The 14,249-nt window shown below is 31.6% G+C and overlaps 4 protein-coding genes across 7 annotated transcripts in view; 3 read left to right on the plus strand and 1 right to left on the minus strand.

Moving 5' to 3' along the window:
* The first annotated feature begins 225 nt into the window (after window positions 1-225).
* LOC140676269 (uncharacterized) lies at window positions 226-2,123 on the plus strand. Its single transcript, XM_072911162.1, has 5 exons — window positions 226-355; window positions 798-1,175; window positions 1,395-1,534; window positions 1,627-1,985; window positions 2,089-2,123. The coding sequence occupies exons 1-5, from the start codon at window positions 350-352 to the stop codon at window positions 2,121-2,123; spliced, it is 918 nt and encodes a 305-aa protein (XP_072767263.1). The 5' UTR covers window positions 226-349.
* On the plus strand, window positions 1,910-7,650 carry LOC140663019 (uncharacterized). Its single transcript, XM_072886858.1, has 16 exons — window positions 1,910-1,985; window positions 2,177-2,313; window positions 2,411-2,515; window positions 2,670-2,830; window positions 2,898-3,074; window positions 4,323-4,645; window positions 4,800-4,987; window positions 5,358-5,579; window positions 5,823-5,858; window positions 5,920-6,166; window positions 6,254-6,402; window positions 6,506-6,607; window positions 6,708-6,917; window positions 6,986-7,168; window positions 7,229-7,378; window positions 7,462-7,650. Exons 2-16 carry the CDS (start codon window positions 2,185-2,187, stop codon window positions 7,648-7,650), a joined length of 2,571 nt encoding a protein of 856 aa, XP_072742959.1. The 5' UTR covers window positions 1,910-1,985; window positions 2,177-2,184.
* Window positions 6,173-14,136, minus strand: LOC140663012 (uncharacterized). 3 transcript variants are annotated; one of them, XM_072886847.1, is made up of 7 exons: window positions 13,996-14,136; window positions 12,534-12,912; window positions 9,938-12,255; window positions 8,980-9,762; window positions 8,675-8,904; window positions 8,305-8,459; window positions 6,173-6,490 (listed from the first exon to the last, which is right to left on the minus strand). In XM_072886847.1, the coding sequence occupies exons 2-6, from the start codon at window positions 12,901-12,903 to the stop codon at window positions 8,330-8,332; spliced, it is 3,831 nt and encodes a 1,276-aa protein (XP_072742948.1). In that variant the 5' UTR covers window positions 12,904-12,912; window positions 13,996-14,136; the 3' UTR covers window positions 6,173-6,490; window positions 8,305-8,329. The 3 variants fall into 3 exon arrangements, with proteins under 3 accessions (XP_072742948.1, XP_072742947.1, XP_072742949.1); XM_072886846.1 differs by having other exon boundaries at window positions 6,173-8,459; XM_072886848.1 differs by lacking the exon at window positions 13,996-14,136 and adding an exon at window positions 13,173-13,292 and having other exon boundaries at window positions 6,173-8,459.
* The window catches only part of Urm1 (Ubiquitin-related modifier 1), a 79,862-nt gene continuing 79,333 nt past the window's right edge, over window positions 13,721-14,249 (plus strand). For both annotated transcript variants that reach the window (XM_072886857.1, XM_072886856.1), the window contains exons 1-3: window positions 13,721-13,846; window positions 13,943-14,007; window positions 14,077-14,158. In XM_072886857.1, the coding sequence (XP_072742958.1) occupies window positions 13,803-13,846; window positions 13,943-14,007; window positions 14,077-14,158 (191 nt within the window). In that variant the 5' untranslated portion in view covers window positions 13,721-13,802. The remainder of the gene's footprint in view (window positions 13,847-13,942; window positions 14,008-14,076; window positions 14,159-14,249) is intronic.

Consider the following 14,249-nt stretch of genomic DNA (forward strand, 5'->3'; position numbering starts at 1 on the left):
TCCAGGTATATCTTTTGGAGTCTTGGAGTAAAATAAAAATAGTTGACATACGCATTGTGCGTATTTTTAATGAAAAGAATTCCGAAATATTTTGAAGTGAGTAAAATATATGATGACATTACATAACATTTAATTTCTTTTTATATTTAATATATTTTACAATCTTTCTTTCTGATAACAAAAGTCACACAAAAATACTTTCCAAATATATTCAAATTATTTTTCTCAGACGTAATTTGACAATATAATGTAACTTTATTACAAGAGGTACCGAAGAATTTATAGGTTGTTCGCATTATACATACAACATTATATTTTATGAGATCGATTTTAATTCGAAGGTAAAAATATGAAGGTAAAATTAACGTTTATGAATAAAATATTCATATCATATTTTCTTTTTTTTTTTTTTTGCACTTAAAAATATGTAATTAATTTGACAATACATGTTTAGAATATTCCAGCTACTCTATTCAACGAGTGTAATGGTATAAAATAAAATTTATCTGCGTTATTATATTTTACTGTAATATAATATAATATTATAATAATATAACATAAATATTAAATATAATATAATGTAAAATTAATATATATATATATATATATATATATATATATATATATAATATGATATTTATATTTTTATATTGTTTTCACGATTAAATATTTTATTTTATTTTAAGTGTACATGTAAAACCTTTCTCTAATGAAGATAATTAATTAAAAATTTACAAAAAATATTGTATTATAAAATGTGAAAACATTTTCAAAAATTATTAAACTCTCTGTTACAGAAACGACGACCGCATATAAAAAGCTATTCTTCTTCGCAAAAGTATTCCTATACGCACGAACATTTTCCGATTAAGACAAAAAGTATTTACGAATCGAAGGAACGAAATTCTAAACGGAGCTACTCAAAACTTCAACAAAACAATAAATATTATGACAATACGTCGTGCTTGAAAGAGGATGCGTTTGGTTCGCTGGAATCTCTTTTCGATTTAAAAAAATCTTTGAATTTGCGCGATGTATACCCATTAGCGTTCAATGTTTGTAATGAAAAATTATTCAAAGTTTCTAATATCACAAAATCAGAACCTCTTATAGAAACGCTATTTTTGCAATCTTTTTCACAACAGACAAATCCAGACTCGCATATTTTCAAACCGGTAATATGTTATTATATTATAAAATCCTAAATTACTTTCACTCTTTAATTATTCAATTATTTTATTGAGGAAGAATTACTTTTACATCGGCCAAAGTGTGTGTGTGTGTGTGTGTGTGTGTGTGTGTGTATATATATCATTAAAGAGTAATAATAAGATAAAGATGAGATATGTTCTTGTATGCTTCGCGTAATATAATAAAATTAACAATCTTTTTAGTATAATGAATATGAGAAAGTAAAAGAAGAGAATGTAAAAAATCAAATAAAAGCAAGTGAAAAATTCCAAACAAAAGTATCGAAATCTGTGCGGAAATTACAGCAAAACGATTTAATTTATAATCAACAAAATAATTCAGTGTAACAATTTATTTATTTATTCTCGTAGCATTTTTATATCTAATCAATCAATATTCTAAGACATATTCTAAGACATTAATATATTTACGCAGAAATATGGCCGAAAATGAAATAGTAGATAACGAAGTATCAGAAGAGCAACCTGAAAAGGATAAGGAATCAGCAGTTATCACAGACGAAGCACCTACCGCGATAGATGTTGCGGAAGATGAAGTCATAGATGAAATACCTGTTACAACATCAAATCCTGCGGAAGATGAAATCATAGACGAAGCACCTACAACGCTAGATCTTGCGGAAGCTAAAATCGTTACCGAAAATAAAAATGAAGATAAGGATGCAGACGAAAGTAAAGACAAAGACAAAGTTGAAGAAAATAATCTTGATAATAAAGACGATAATAAAGGCGATAAAGTAGAAGATGAAGATAAAATTAATGAAAGGATTGAAGGTACAAGCCATTTGAGAAAAAACCTCTCTCTCTCTCTCTTTCTCTTTCTTATCCTACACTAATAATCTTCTATACTGCAAAAAATATATATTGTTTGGATTAGAAATAGATACATCTAATTACGATCGTTCAAAATGATTAGAAGTATGATTAAAAATTGTATAAAATAATAAAATTTAATGAATTTTCAGATAATCAGATGACAAAAACCGATTCGCCTATTTTAACTGATGATATAATTACAGAACTAAAAGAAATGAATGAGAGATGTATCATATTAGCAGATGAGATTCAAAAACTGAAGCGTGAAGTTTATGAGTTATCAGATGTATATTTCATCTGTTATATTTAATATGAAATACTATAATAATTAATAATATGTATAATACATATTATTTATATCAAATATTCTCTTTAATCTACAGAAACCCGAACTAACAGAAGAAGACTCGTTAGTAATTCAAGAGAAGCAAGATATTATGATGTCAAAAATAGCTGAACTTGAACAGCTAACACAAAAACTTGAAAAAGTATTATAAAAATATATTTAGTACAACAATTTTCATAAATTATTTTACACATATTTATATTTTTGCGACAAGGTTGACGCAAAACATGATCCTGTAATAATGTATCTCAATAAAATAAGATGAAGATGTAACTTAACAGATACACATTTTGCAGGCACGAGAAAAAGTAGAACGGATCGAAGATTCAAGCAGCGAGATAGAAAAAGTTATAATAAAGGAAAAGGAAGAGAAGGAAAAAAAAGACATAGAACCGCTAAAAAGAATTCCAGAGGAAGATCGCTTTGAGATACCGCAAATAGAATATCCTGAAGATAAGTAAGTTAAAAATGCTATTAATTAAATGTGAGATATTTTCCATCATGTATTTTTATCGTGGAATTAGGCTTCCAAGAGTAATTGTTTGTGGCTATACGGAAGATGTGCTTCCAAAAATTGTCATAGCAGATGGCGAGCGAAAAGAGAGAGAAAAGTGTTTTGAAAAATTAACTGGAAAACTGACAGAATCTTTAACAATGCAAGAAAAATTAGTTAAGGAAAATGCACAACTGGAAGGTGGAAAGTATGTTCATTTCTTGTATCATAAAAAAATTCTAAACAAATTGAGGATTTCGTGACATAGCGGCTTAATAATTATGGAAATACAGAAATATTTAGATCTTATTCCTATATGTCAAATACGAATTTTAAACCTTTTTTTCTCATTCTTGTACAGTTGCGATTTCTAATTTACGCCCCTATGTTATACGACCCTTCAAATATAAAACAAATTGGATTATATTACGTTGGCCATAAAGTAACGTTTTTTTTGCAATAGACAACATTTTGTTTTTTTTTTAATACAAGCATTATATGTTTTTAAATTTATAAAAGAAAAAGAATACATTTTAAATCATGCGTTGAAATAAACTTTCAGAATATATATATATATATATTTAGTTATTATGTATATATTTACAGAAACAGAATTATAACAAAATTATGTATATTATTTATAGCTTAGGAACACTTTGTATAAAACATAAATACGTCATCTGTTGTAAGAAAAAACAAAATTACTTTTTGGCTAACTCAATATATATTTAATTAGAAATAGTTTAATATTTGATTATATCGAGCAATTTGATAGTAGAGTACATGCGTGGAACGTCAAGATTTTTTATTTAAATCTTAGAAAATCTGCATATTGAAAAACAAATAAATTTACATATCGTCGGTTTCATAAAACATAGGGGTTCAATTAAAAAAAAAGATATTAAGGGATGTGTGTGAAATAAGATTATATTATAAATACAGAAATATATTGAGACATATTTCTATGTATAAAAAAATGCAAATTTTAAATCGTTTTTCTGTCATTCCTGTAAAGTTGCGATTTCGGGCTTACGCTCTTTATTATATTATGAAATTCTCGATATAGAGTCGAATTTAATTTAAGATAATTATTATTTGAATAAAATAAAGAGAAAGGACGATTTTCCCGATCAATTTTTTTAGAACACTCAGTTTATAAGAATTTTTTTTTAATACTGAGTAGTTTCATTCATGTATAGTAAATAGTAGAAGGCCGAAAAAATGTTTGAAAGTTATATCGTTCCCTCGGCGACGATTTCACGATGTTTTCAGACATTGAAGCATGTCAGTCATACGTCATTCACGCGTAACCCGATATATTGATCTTATAACAATGAATTAAATATTCAACTTGACTATTTTATTCTTAAAAGAGTTTTTTTTTAGTAAAACATTTTGATTAAATATTCCCTATTATATCACGACATATGGAAAGCCGTGTTTTTTTCATAAACAGATACAAATTAGAAGAAGCTTTGCTAGAAAAGGATACAGCTCTCGAGAGTTTACAAAGGAAGGTATGCGCTCTACAAGCAGAAATGCGTATAGTTGTCAAAGAGAATACGGAGCTGAGCCGTCAATTGGCCACTTTGAATCAGTTAGTGATTAGACCTACCTGTTACACCTGCCCAGGTGTTGCTTTGTCTCCTCCATCGACGCCGCCGTCGTTACCTCTCCGTCCACATGTCAATACGCAGCCTCGAGACGACGTTTACTGCCAATGCAAATGCTGTCTTCAGTTCGTTGATACTCTATCACCGACTACAGAAACCGCATGCAGTAAGATAGCATATAAATTATCGAATATATGTAATCTGTCAATCGAAAAATAATTCGAAATTTAAACCGAAATTAGTCTGTAATTATGTTAAAAAAATTAAAGTGCGGAGATTCTTGATAAATTCTTCCAGTAATTTGAACGTTTAATCTGCAGATTCACCAAGGCTTACAGGAGGTGGTTCAAGAACGGAGGATCGTTGTTTCGTAGATAATAATCCTTTGCAAAACGTGGAAATGTGTTCCCGCGGTCCGGCTATTGTTAGGCCGCCGCTTCCTCGAGGAATGTGCCCTGCAGATTTGGAAGATAAACTCGCTACCTATGGTACTAACACTAAACAACTGGTAAGAATCTTAAAAATTATGTAAATCACTAAAATCTTTTCCAAGATAATAAATCGATGATTTAAGAAAAATAATAAAAAGTTTCTTTTTTTTAGACGCAATTTCAACACTTTTTATAAAAGATGTGCGAAAATTATCGCATTATTATTAATTAATTCTAGATATATTTTCTATTTCTTTCTTCTTGTAATTTAAATTTACTCTCTTATAATCTTGTTTGTGTGTATTAACTAGAAATAGAATAATATAACATAGAATAGTAAAATATATATATATGCATAATGTATATTCTATAGTAATGTTTATCATGTAAGAGATTAATCGAGCAAATCTAGAGATTTGATATCACTTCATTTCATGACTTCTTCAGGAACAACAATTAGGCAGTATGGAGACTGAGGTACGCAATATGCAAATAGAATTAGCGAATGTACAACGGGAGCGGCAACAACTGGAACAACAACGTAAATTGCTCAAATGCACTGGACCTTGTGCACCATGCGCCTGTTGTCCACCTCCCTCGACGTGTGTGACACCCACGTCGGGACTTCCACTAAAAGGACCTGTTGTACCCCCTGCTCAGATACCTGTAGTACCTGTTCGGTTCTTTGATTATTTTTTATTTATATTCTCTAAGCGATTCTCGTGTTTCGAACGATTCAAATTTTTACATTTCGTTGTATTTTGATATATTTCTGTAATTAATTTTATACTACAACTATATAGTTTGCATAATTAAGAGTCATGAGATTTTATCTTCTTCGTCAGCATACGAATGGATAATAAAAATGTATTAGATAGCAAGCAAAGTAATATATTTTTTTATCGAATATAGGCGACTACAACTGATTCCTGTACAAACACAACCATGGTAAGATTACAATAGAGAAAAAAATTTAATTGGAATACTTTCAATAAAAAAATCATAGTAGAGTATAATCCTAGAACATTATAGTGTTTGCACTCAACAGCAATTACGCGATCTTCGTGAACAATATGCCCGGCTTCAGGATGATTACAAGAGCAAGTTGTGCGAGGTATCATGTATGAGAACAGAAGCGGAAAAGTTCAAACAGGATATGCGTGATGCAAAGGAAGATAAAGAACGAATGGAGATAAAGCTGGTGGATGCTCAAGAACGACTAAAGCTTCTGGAAACAGAGAAAGGAAAATTTGAGGGTAATATTTTTTTTTTTACTCTCTTTTTTAAAGCTTTATTTTAAGTATAAATAATAAAATATAAAATGCAAAGTAATTTCAAAACAGGTCTCAAGGAACAACTCATAGAACAGGAACAAGCTTTGATGGTAGCGAAACAACGCTTTCGTGAAGCGCAGGATGAATTAGAGGAGCTTCGTTCTTTGATTCAAGATCAAGCTGCTCAACTGGAGGATTATCGCAATAAATATTTACAAGTGTGTATTTGATGTTGTTATCCTTGCAATTATCACCAACTAAATTTTATCACACTTAATTACTCTCGAGCGTAAATATTTTATAAACCTGAAATCAAAATAGGCCCAACAACAAGTTGAAGAACAGCGTCGACAGCTGGATCTTATGGAAATGGATAATGCGCGAATGAATGAGAATGTTACTCTGGAAATTGGACGGGTTAAAGTATGTTAAACATTAATATTATTGTAATTACTGTATACATTTGGATCATTTAGAGCGAAATTCTTTCTCTACAATGTATATATGTATGTTTACATGATAGAATCAATTTCAAGAAAAATTAGCTGAACTTGCACCACTACCCGATATCCTGAAACAAATGCAAATAAAGATGCAAGAAGCGCAACAGATGCGCCTAGTTGCCGAACGCAATTGTGAGGATCTGTCGCGGGAATTGCTAGGAAGCAAGGATAAGATTCAAACTTTGCAAAATCAGTTGGACGTGTTGCGTACCGAGCATCAAGCATTTCTGGTTGTAATTTATAAACCTAATGAAAATTTCAGTACTTTCTTATAAAAAATAATCAATTGCTTGTATAGGATGAAAGGGAACTCGAATCCACTAAATTCGAAGAAATAGAAAAAAAATGTAGCGAGTTGCGACATGAAAACGAGAGAATGAAAAACACATTGACACGATATGAGGAACACGAAGCACAGTTACAAAAACGCATCGACGAGAAAATGCATGAGAACACGCAATTGTCGTCGATGTTGGAACAAGTATGTTGTATGTGTTGATCTCGTTACAAAGAAAAGAACTGAATTTCCTTTTCATTTAAGATAAGAGAGGATTCTGCTCGGCAAGTAGCGAGAACGAAGGAGCGATGCGAAACTATGCGAAGATCGATGCAAGGCCAGATCGCTGAAATGGAAAGACAATTAGCACAATGTAGAGCAACGGCCCGCGCTGCTCAACGTGATAGAGATGAGGTAATAATTGCTGTTACGAGGTAAAAATTTTAACACGAGGAAAATGATATTTATCATGGCCTGGTTTTCGTTAACGTATGTAGATCAGACAAAAGATGCAAGGTCAAATAAATAATTTGAACGAGGCGTTTAAACACGCGCAAGGCCGCATAAAATCCTTACAAGGTCACGTAAATTACCTCAAGACTTCTTACAGTAATATCTTTCTTGGTCAAGGAGAAACACCGGCAGGTGCTTTGCCAACAGATGATTCCTGTGATTGCAATTATTAAACGTATATACACATATAATTTTTCAATAATAATGATATATTTTTGTTTAACATAACGAAATTAAAGTATGCTATTTGCTTATAGCACACAAATCTGGTGTATCTATATTCTAAATGACATTTTAATAAACAATTGACAAAATTAATCGATAATTGTTATACCATCATCATTTTTATAAATATATGTGTAAATTATAAACGGTACGTAAAATATAAAACGTAAAGTGTCAAAGCCTATGTATATTTACTATACAGCAATTGTCGGTTCCATGATCTTTATATGGATTTATGTCACAGATTAAGTTTTTATATAGAAATGCTATATAAAAAGATATAAGTATTAATTTATCAGAAATTTTAACAAAAATTGGTATTGTTAGAAATGCACATATTGAATGAACGTTCCTTTTTCATCATATGTGTATTTTTATTTAATAAACTTTGACTATATCTATAAGCATTGATATTGAAATAGAAGACCTATATATGATAGTAGTTTAATCAATTAAAAAAAAAAACAAGCTGAAAAAATGAAATACAAATATGACGTATGTGAAGCAGAATGTAACATATGATAATATCGTAATTGCCAATTAAAAAAAAAATTGTAAAGATTCAAATAAAAAGATGAGATATATGTACATATGAAGAATACCTAACATTCAGAGATATGAATTCCTTTAGTTCGTATCTGAATGAAGCATATTGAGCATATTTAGAATAGCATCTGAACGCGATCGCACTCTTTCCATTTCTACTCGAAATTCTTCCAGCTGAGATTCAATTCGCTGTGCATAAGCATAACAGCATCTGTAAATCAATATAAAAAAACAATTCTAATAATAATCTAAATATTTTATGTGTATTAATTTTTGTGATTAAACAAAATGTTTGCTAACAAAAATTGATTATAAATTTTAGAAATAATGTTACATATTCAAATATTGCAGTATATAGTTCAGGAAAGTTATATGTAGATTGAAGAAATTGTTGGGAAATATTTTTTTTTGTGTACGAAAACACACCTTCCAACAGATTGTCCTGGTTTCGAACATGATGGTTCTGGAGATGTACATGGCGAAATTTTGATTTGTGGAGAACAACTTGTTAAACAAGATTCTTTCTTGTGCATACAGCTTTTGTTTTTAGATGTATAATTACTAGATGAATTGGAATTGTAACAATCTCCACATCCTCGTAAAAGATCCACTAAAATTCCACGCACTCTTTTCCCAGTTAATCTTCGTCGTCTCGTCTAAGAGAGGAGAAAATACATAGTTATAATCGCGAATCCTCATAAAATATTAAAATAGAATTAGCTACAATTTACCTCTGGTGTTTCTTTACATTGTTTTGATGATATTAATGGTTCTTCTTCATGTACATTAGGAGAAAGATGATTACACGATTCGTTACACTGCCGATCTGTGCTCATTGATAATGGCTCGCATGTACAAGTTTCTTTCAATGTATTATAACATTTATGACTCTCTTGACAAGTTTCTCCTGGATCGTGTAATGTGTCATGACATGTTGTGTGATATTTACATGTGGGCTCTTCTATAGCAGAATTAATATTTTTATGTAAATGCTTGTTATATTCTACGTTTCTCGAAAAACTTCGCCGATGTTCCTTAGTATTTAATTTTTCTTTGCTATAATTAAAATTATCTTCAAACTTCTGTTTTTCTTTATGTAAGGAGCAATTCTGCTCTAACATGTCTGCATTATGATGAATGCAACAGGAATGTAATTTCTCTTGGCCATGTGTTTGTTTATATCTTAGCCATTCTTTACGATCTTTTGATAATTCATACTCTTCACAAGAAACACATGTACTTGAACTGTGTAGATTATCCACATGTGCTTTATCTGTTGAACATGATGCTTTTGCCACATTAAATGAAGGTGAATGTGCACATGAAAAATTAGATACAGCTGAAGAAAGGTCAAATGTAGGAGGAGTTTTGCATTTTTTACTTGTTGAACATACTAAATTACTGCCATTAAATCTGGTATGTGGTGTTTTTTGCCAGTGATACTTTTTATCATCTATTCCTTTAGTCGATATTTCTATTTCATTTTCAGTTTCAAATGTAGATTCTTGGCTGATCTGAAAAATACATTTTAAAATAAATAAATATATATATATATATATTTTTATCATGTATGTATGTGTATGTTTATGTATACATATCTTAAAATATACATATATCTTCTAATATAAATTATAATAATATAATAATATAATTAATTTATATGATATAACTTATAATAAAGTTACTCACTTCTTTGCCCCAAATGTTGATTGTTCCATTTATTTCAGACATTCTTACTTCTATATTACCAACTATATATGGACCACCTTCTCGTCTTTTTTCATTAACAGTCTTATCTTTTGTAGGTTCTTTTGCTATGATTAGAAAACTATGATCTTTACTATTTTCATTTTCGTGATATACAAAGCATTTAACATTATCCTCTTGATCATCAGTGGTTTCTGGTACTTCTCCTGTCATAGAAGCAGCAGTTTCTAATTGGCTTGTGTTGATATTAGATGAATTTTTCTGTGATTCCACTTTCTCATTTAACAAATTGCATGGATGCTTGGGTTGTGAGTCATTGTGCGTATCATTTAACTTTTGATGCGATTCTATAGCAGTGTGGGAAGCTTTGCAAGATAGATTAGATGGTTCAAGAATATCAATCTTCCTTTTCTTAGAGCTAGATGGTCGGCAACTACCATTGACGATTTGACACCCACAGTCATCATTTTGTTCTATCACTATATTCTCACTTAACCTTCTCTTTGAATTTTGTACCAAAGGACTTTCTAATTTTGTTTTCCCTTGCGTAATATTTGAAAGAGTTTGTAAAATTCGGGATGAAGTAATAAATGTGCGAGATAGCGAACGTGTTGTTTTTACTGGTGTATCATTGGTCAATACTATACTATCATCAGAATGTAATGTTTTTGCTACTTCAGGTGGTTTCATAGATATCGATAGATTACCGGCACTGTCACTCCACTGATCTATGGAACTTAGTGTCGAAGCGACACTACTACCTAATATTTTATTGTTAGATTGCTTTACGTGTGTAGATTCTGTTTCATTATGTTTTTCAGGTGCAGTATCGATAATAACATCTGTTTGAACTGATGCAACTTTCTGTTCTGGAGGTTTATTAGTACATTTTGCTAAAGATTCTCTTAGCTCTTTTATCGTGCCTTTCAATATTAAATTTTCTATAACTTGTTCTCGAAATGCATTAAACAACCTATGTTTTTTCTCAATCACGTCATCTAATCGATTTTTTAATACAGTAATTTCTGAAGTATCCAGAGCTGTCTTACTAAAGTCTTCATTTACTTTGCCTGAACTTACTTGCTCATTATTATTTTTTAATTCATCTGTCACTGTCTTAATGCTCTTAATATTCTCAATTTTTAAGGGACAAGTGTCATTATCTATAGACATATCCATCAGTTCTGCATTATTGTATGTTTCGGGTTGAATATGTTCCTGTTCAGTAACATGTGCATTTTTATTTAAATCAATTTTTTGACTAGAATTAGAAATGCCATGCTTAAATTCCTCAGAACTTAATGTATGTAAATTAAAAAGTACTGGTTCCCCTTGATGAACATTTGGAATAAGAGATGGTTGTATGGCATTTCCATAATGTGGTATTCCTTCTTCAGGAAAATTATTCTTTAATTGTTTATCTTCAACTGTTCCATTCTGTTTCTGCGTAATTTTTACAGCACTTATTTCATTCTGTGTAGATTCCTCATGTATTGAGTCTAAATAATTTTTATTATCTTGACCATTTAATATTATTGGAGTACTATAAGTTATTTTATCTCCCTCACATGCTTCCGCAATTTCCAACTCCTTAATAGTTCTTTCGGCATAATCTTTTATTGTCTTGTTCGTTAATGTAGGCTTTGTCTCTTTTATATTACTGTTCTTATGATTAGTGTTATTTTTATTATGGATTGTATCTTCCTGTTTCATGTGTTCTTCATGATTCTGTTTCATATGTTTTTCCATAGACCGTCTATTTTGTTCTTTTATATCTTTAATATACATTTTGACTTTGCTTTGTACATGATGATATCTTTCTGGTGTTGGTTGCTTCCCATATGGCACAGGATATAGATAAGGATTTTTGAATTGTGCAACATTTATCATTTTCTTATATGGATTATATGAGTTTCTTTGTATATATTCCATTTTATTTTTGGACATATTTAAGTCTTGAAGAGAAAGACTTTTTTCTTTGTCACGATTTTTTATTCTTCTATTTAAGAGAAAATCATCAGATCGTCCATCACAATACAGATCAAAATTATCGTCATATGTATCATCATTGTTATGCATTTGTCGCAAACCTTTTTCATCTTCATCCTCCTCCTCATCATTGTTATGTATTTGTTGCAAACCTTTTTCATCTTCGTCCTCCTCATCATCATTGTTATGTATTTGTCGCAAACCTTTTTCATCTTCGTCCTCCTCATCATCATCTTCTTCATCCATCAAATGTCTCATGTTATTTGGATCTTCCGAATCTAATTCGTTGTCAAGCTCCAAATTCTCCATATCTGTATATATAGATAATACAATAATTATTATATTGTGTGTATATATTAATATCATTATAATTGTATATATATATATATATATATATATATATATATATATATATATATATATATGAACACAATTATAATGATATTAAGCCCAAAAATTATATAATTATACACCGTTATACAAAATATCACACTAAAGAAAGAAAGCTATTTGAGATAATGTAATATGTAATATATGCTAAGATAAGCTGATTTAACTCATATGTCATTCTGCGTATTAATTTATTTACCATCGCTATCGCCATATTCATCTTCATCATCTTCATCGTTGTAAGGATGCTGATCGGTATCTTCTTCAGATGACAAAACATACACGCTGCTTGGTGCTTGATCATCACTAGGGTAAGGACTTGGACTGCATTCTTCCTCCATCTCTTGGGACATATTCTCCTGTTGTTTCAGGTTAACGGCATCCGAGTCGTCGCGTCTCGACGTGCTCGACACACTGATGTACGTTGGCATTTCCTCGTCCTCCAGCATCGTCGCGTCTGTTCGATTCATCAATTTCACCTCGCTCTTGGACGAATCGTTCGGTACATCCTCGACCGCCTTCGTCTCCGCCTCGTTGTCGTCGGGCGGGTGTTCGCTGTTCTCAGACATCGTGGAAAGCTACGAAGAAATCACAAATTTTTCAGCGACAACGCGAACAATCGCAATAATATTTATTCCCGATTTATTTCCGATCGATTCTTTTGCCGGACCGGCGAGTTTACATGACGCGTGTGATGCAAGACACTCTTTCGTCAGCCGCCATTACACGGAACACTCTCTCTGGGCGATATCTTTTTCATAATATTCCAACGCGATATAAAAGCTGCTCCATCGATTTACTCTACATCGTGTCGAAAATAACCTTCGAATGCTCTTACATTCAATAAGGCGAGCTGTTAGTGGAACAGATTCGTACATTAGATGAACTTTTTCAATACCGAGTCATAATCCTCGCAAGATTAATGACCTGCACAGGGCCGTACATCTGCGGAAACCAAGGGATTGCATTTGATTATATTTACAAAATTTAAAAGCTGTCATCTTTTTAAGATCAATAATCGAAAATTAAATCATTCGAAGCATCGTTTAATCAAATTTACAGTTTAATAGAAGACACAGTTTTATTTCTGCGCATTACGTGACAAATATATTCGCTGCAAATACGTACCGAGCCATTAACGCCACTGTCGCGCATGCGCACTGCACACGCTGACAAATGTCATAGACAATTGTACGAAACTCTTTTTTTATTTTATTTTATTGCAACAATCGATTCTGTCTTAACATACATATATATATATATATATGTATGAATGAGAATTCATAATAACGCATAGTTATTTCTTTTTTTTATTCTTTGTTGACGATCCTGTAAACGCGTGAAGCACGCGACGAAGAACGGAAACGTCATAGTGACGTTTTACCGCGTCGAAAGCGCCGATCATTGTCGAAACGCGCCGCGAACGCGCGCGGAAATCTGATTCTAACCTCGAGATTATTTTCCGACAATGTCTTCGAACGTGGTTGGATTATCTCTCACTATCGAGTTTGGGTAAGGTCGAAAAGACGGAAGGCGTCTATATATGTATATTTTTTTATCGCCTTCGAAAATATCGCGACGATAAATTACCGTCGTTCTATGTTGCAGGGGTGGGGCGGAATTACTGTTCGATAAGAAAAAGAAACACGAGCTGAACTTACCCGGCGATGGATGTAAGTACGCCGCGTTAAAAAGACGCACGATCCGCTCTATTCCCCGCTAACGATAACGGAAATTCGCAGGGACCTTGAAACGACTGCTGTTCTGGTTGCGAGATAACCTCTTGACGGAGCGGCCGGAACTCTTCATGCAAGGTGACACGGTGTAAGTGTAATCTCCAGATTATATCGTCGCAATTGCGTTAATCACGTCTACTCGAGCTTTGACATCCGTGTTGACAAGCTTGTGATATCGT

Source organism: Anoplolepis gracilipes, chromosome 2, assembly GCF_047496725.1.
Source record: "Anoplolepis gracilipes chromosome 2, ASM4749672v1, whole genome shotgun sequence".
Lineage (NCBI taxonomy): Eukaryota > Metazoa > Arthropoda > Insecta > Hymenoptera > Formicidae > Anoplolepis > Anoplolepis gracilipes.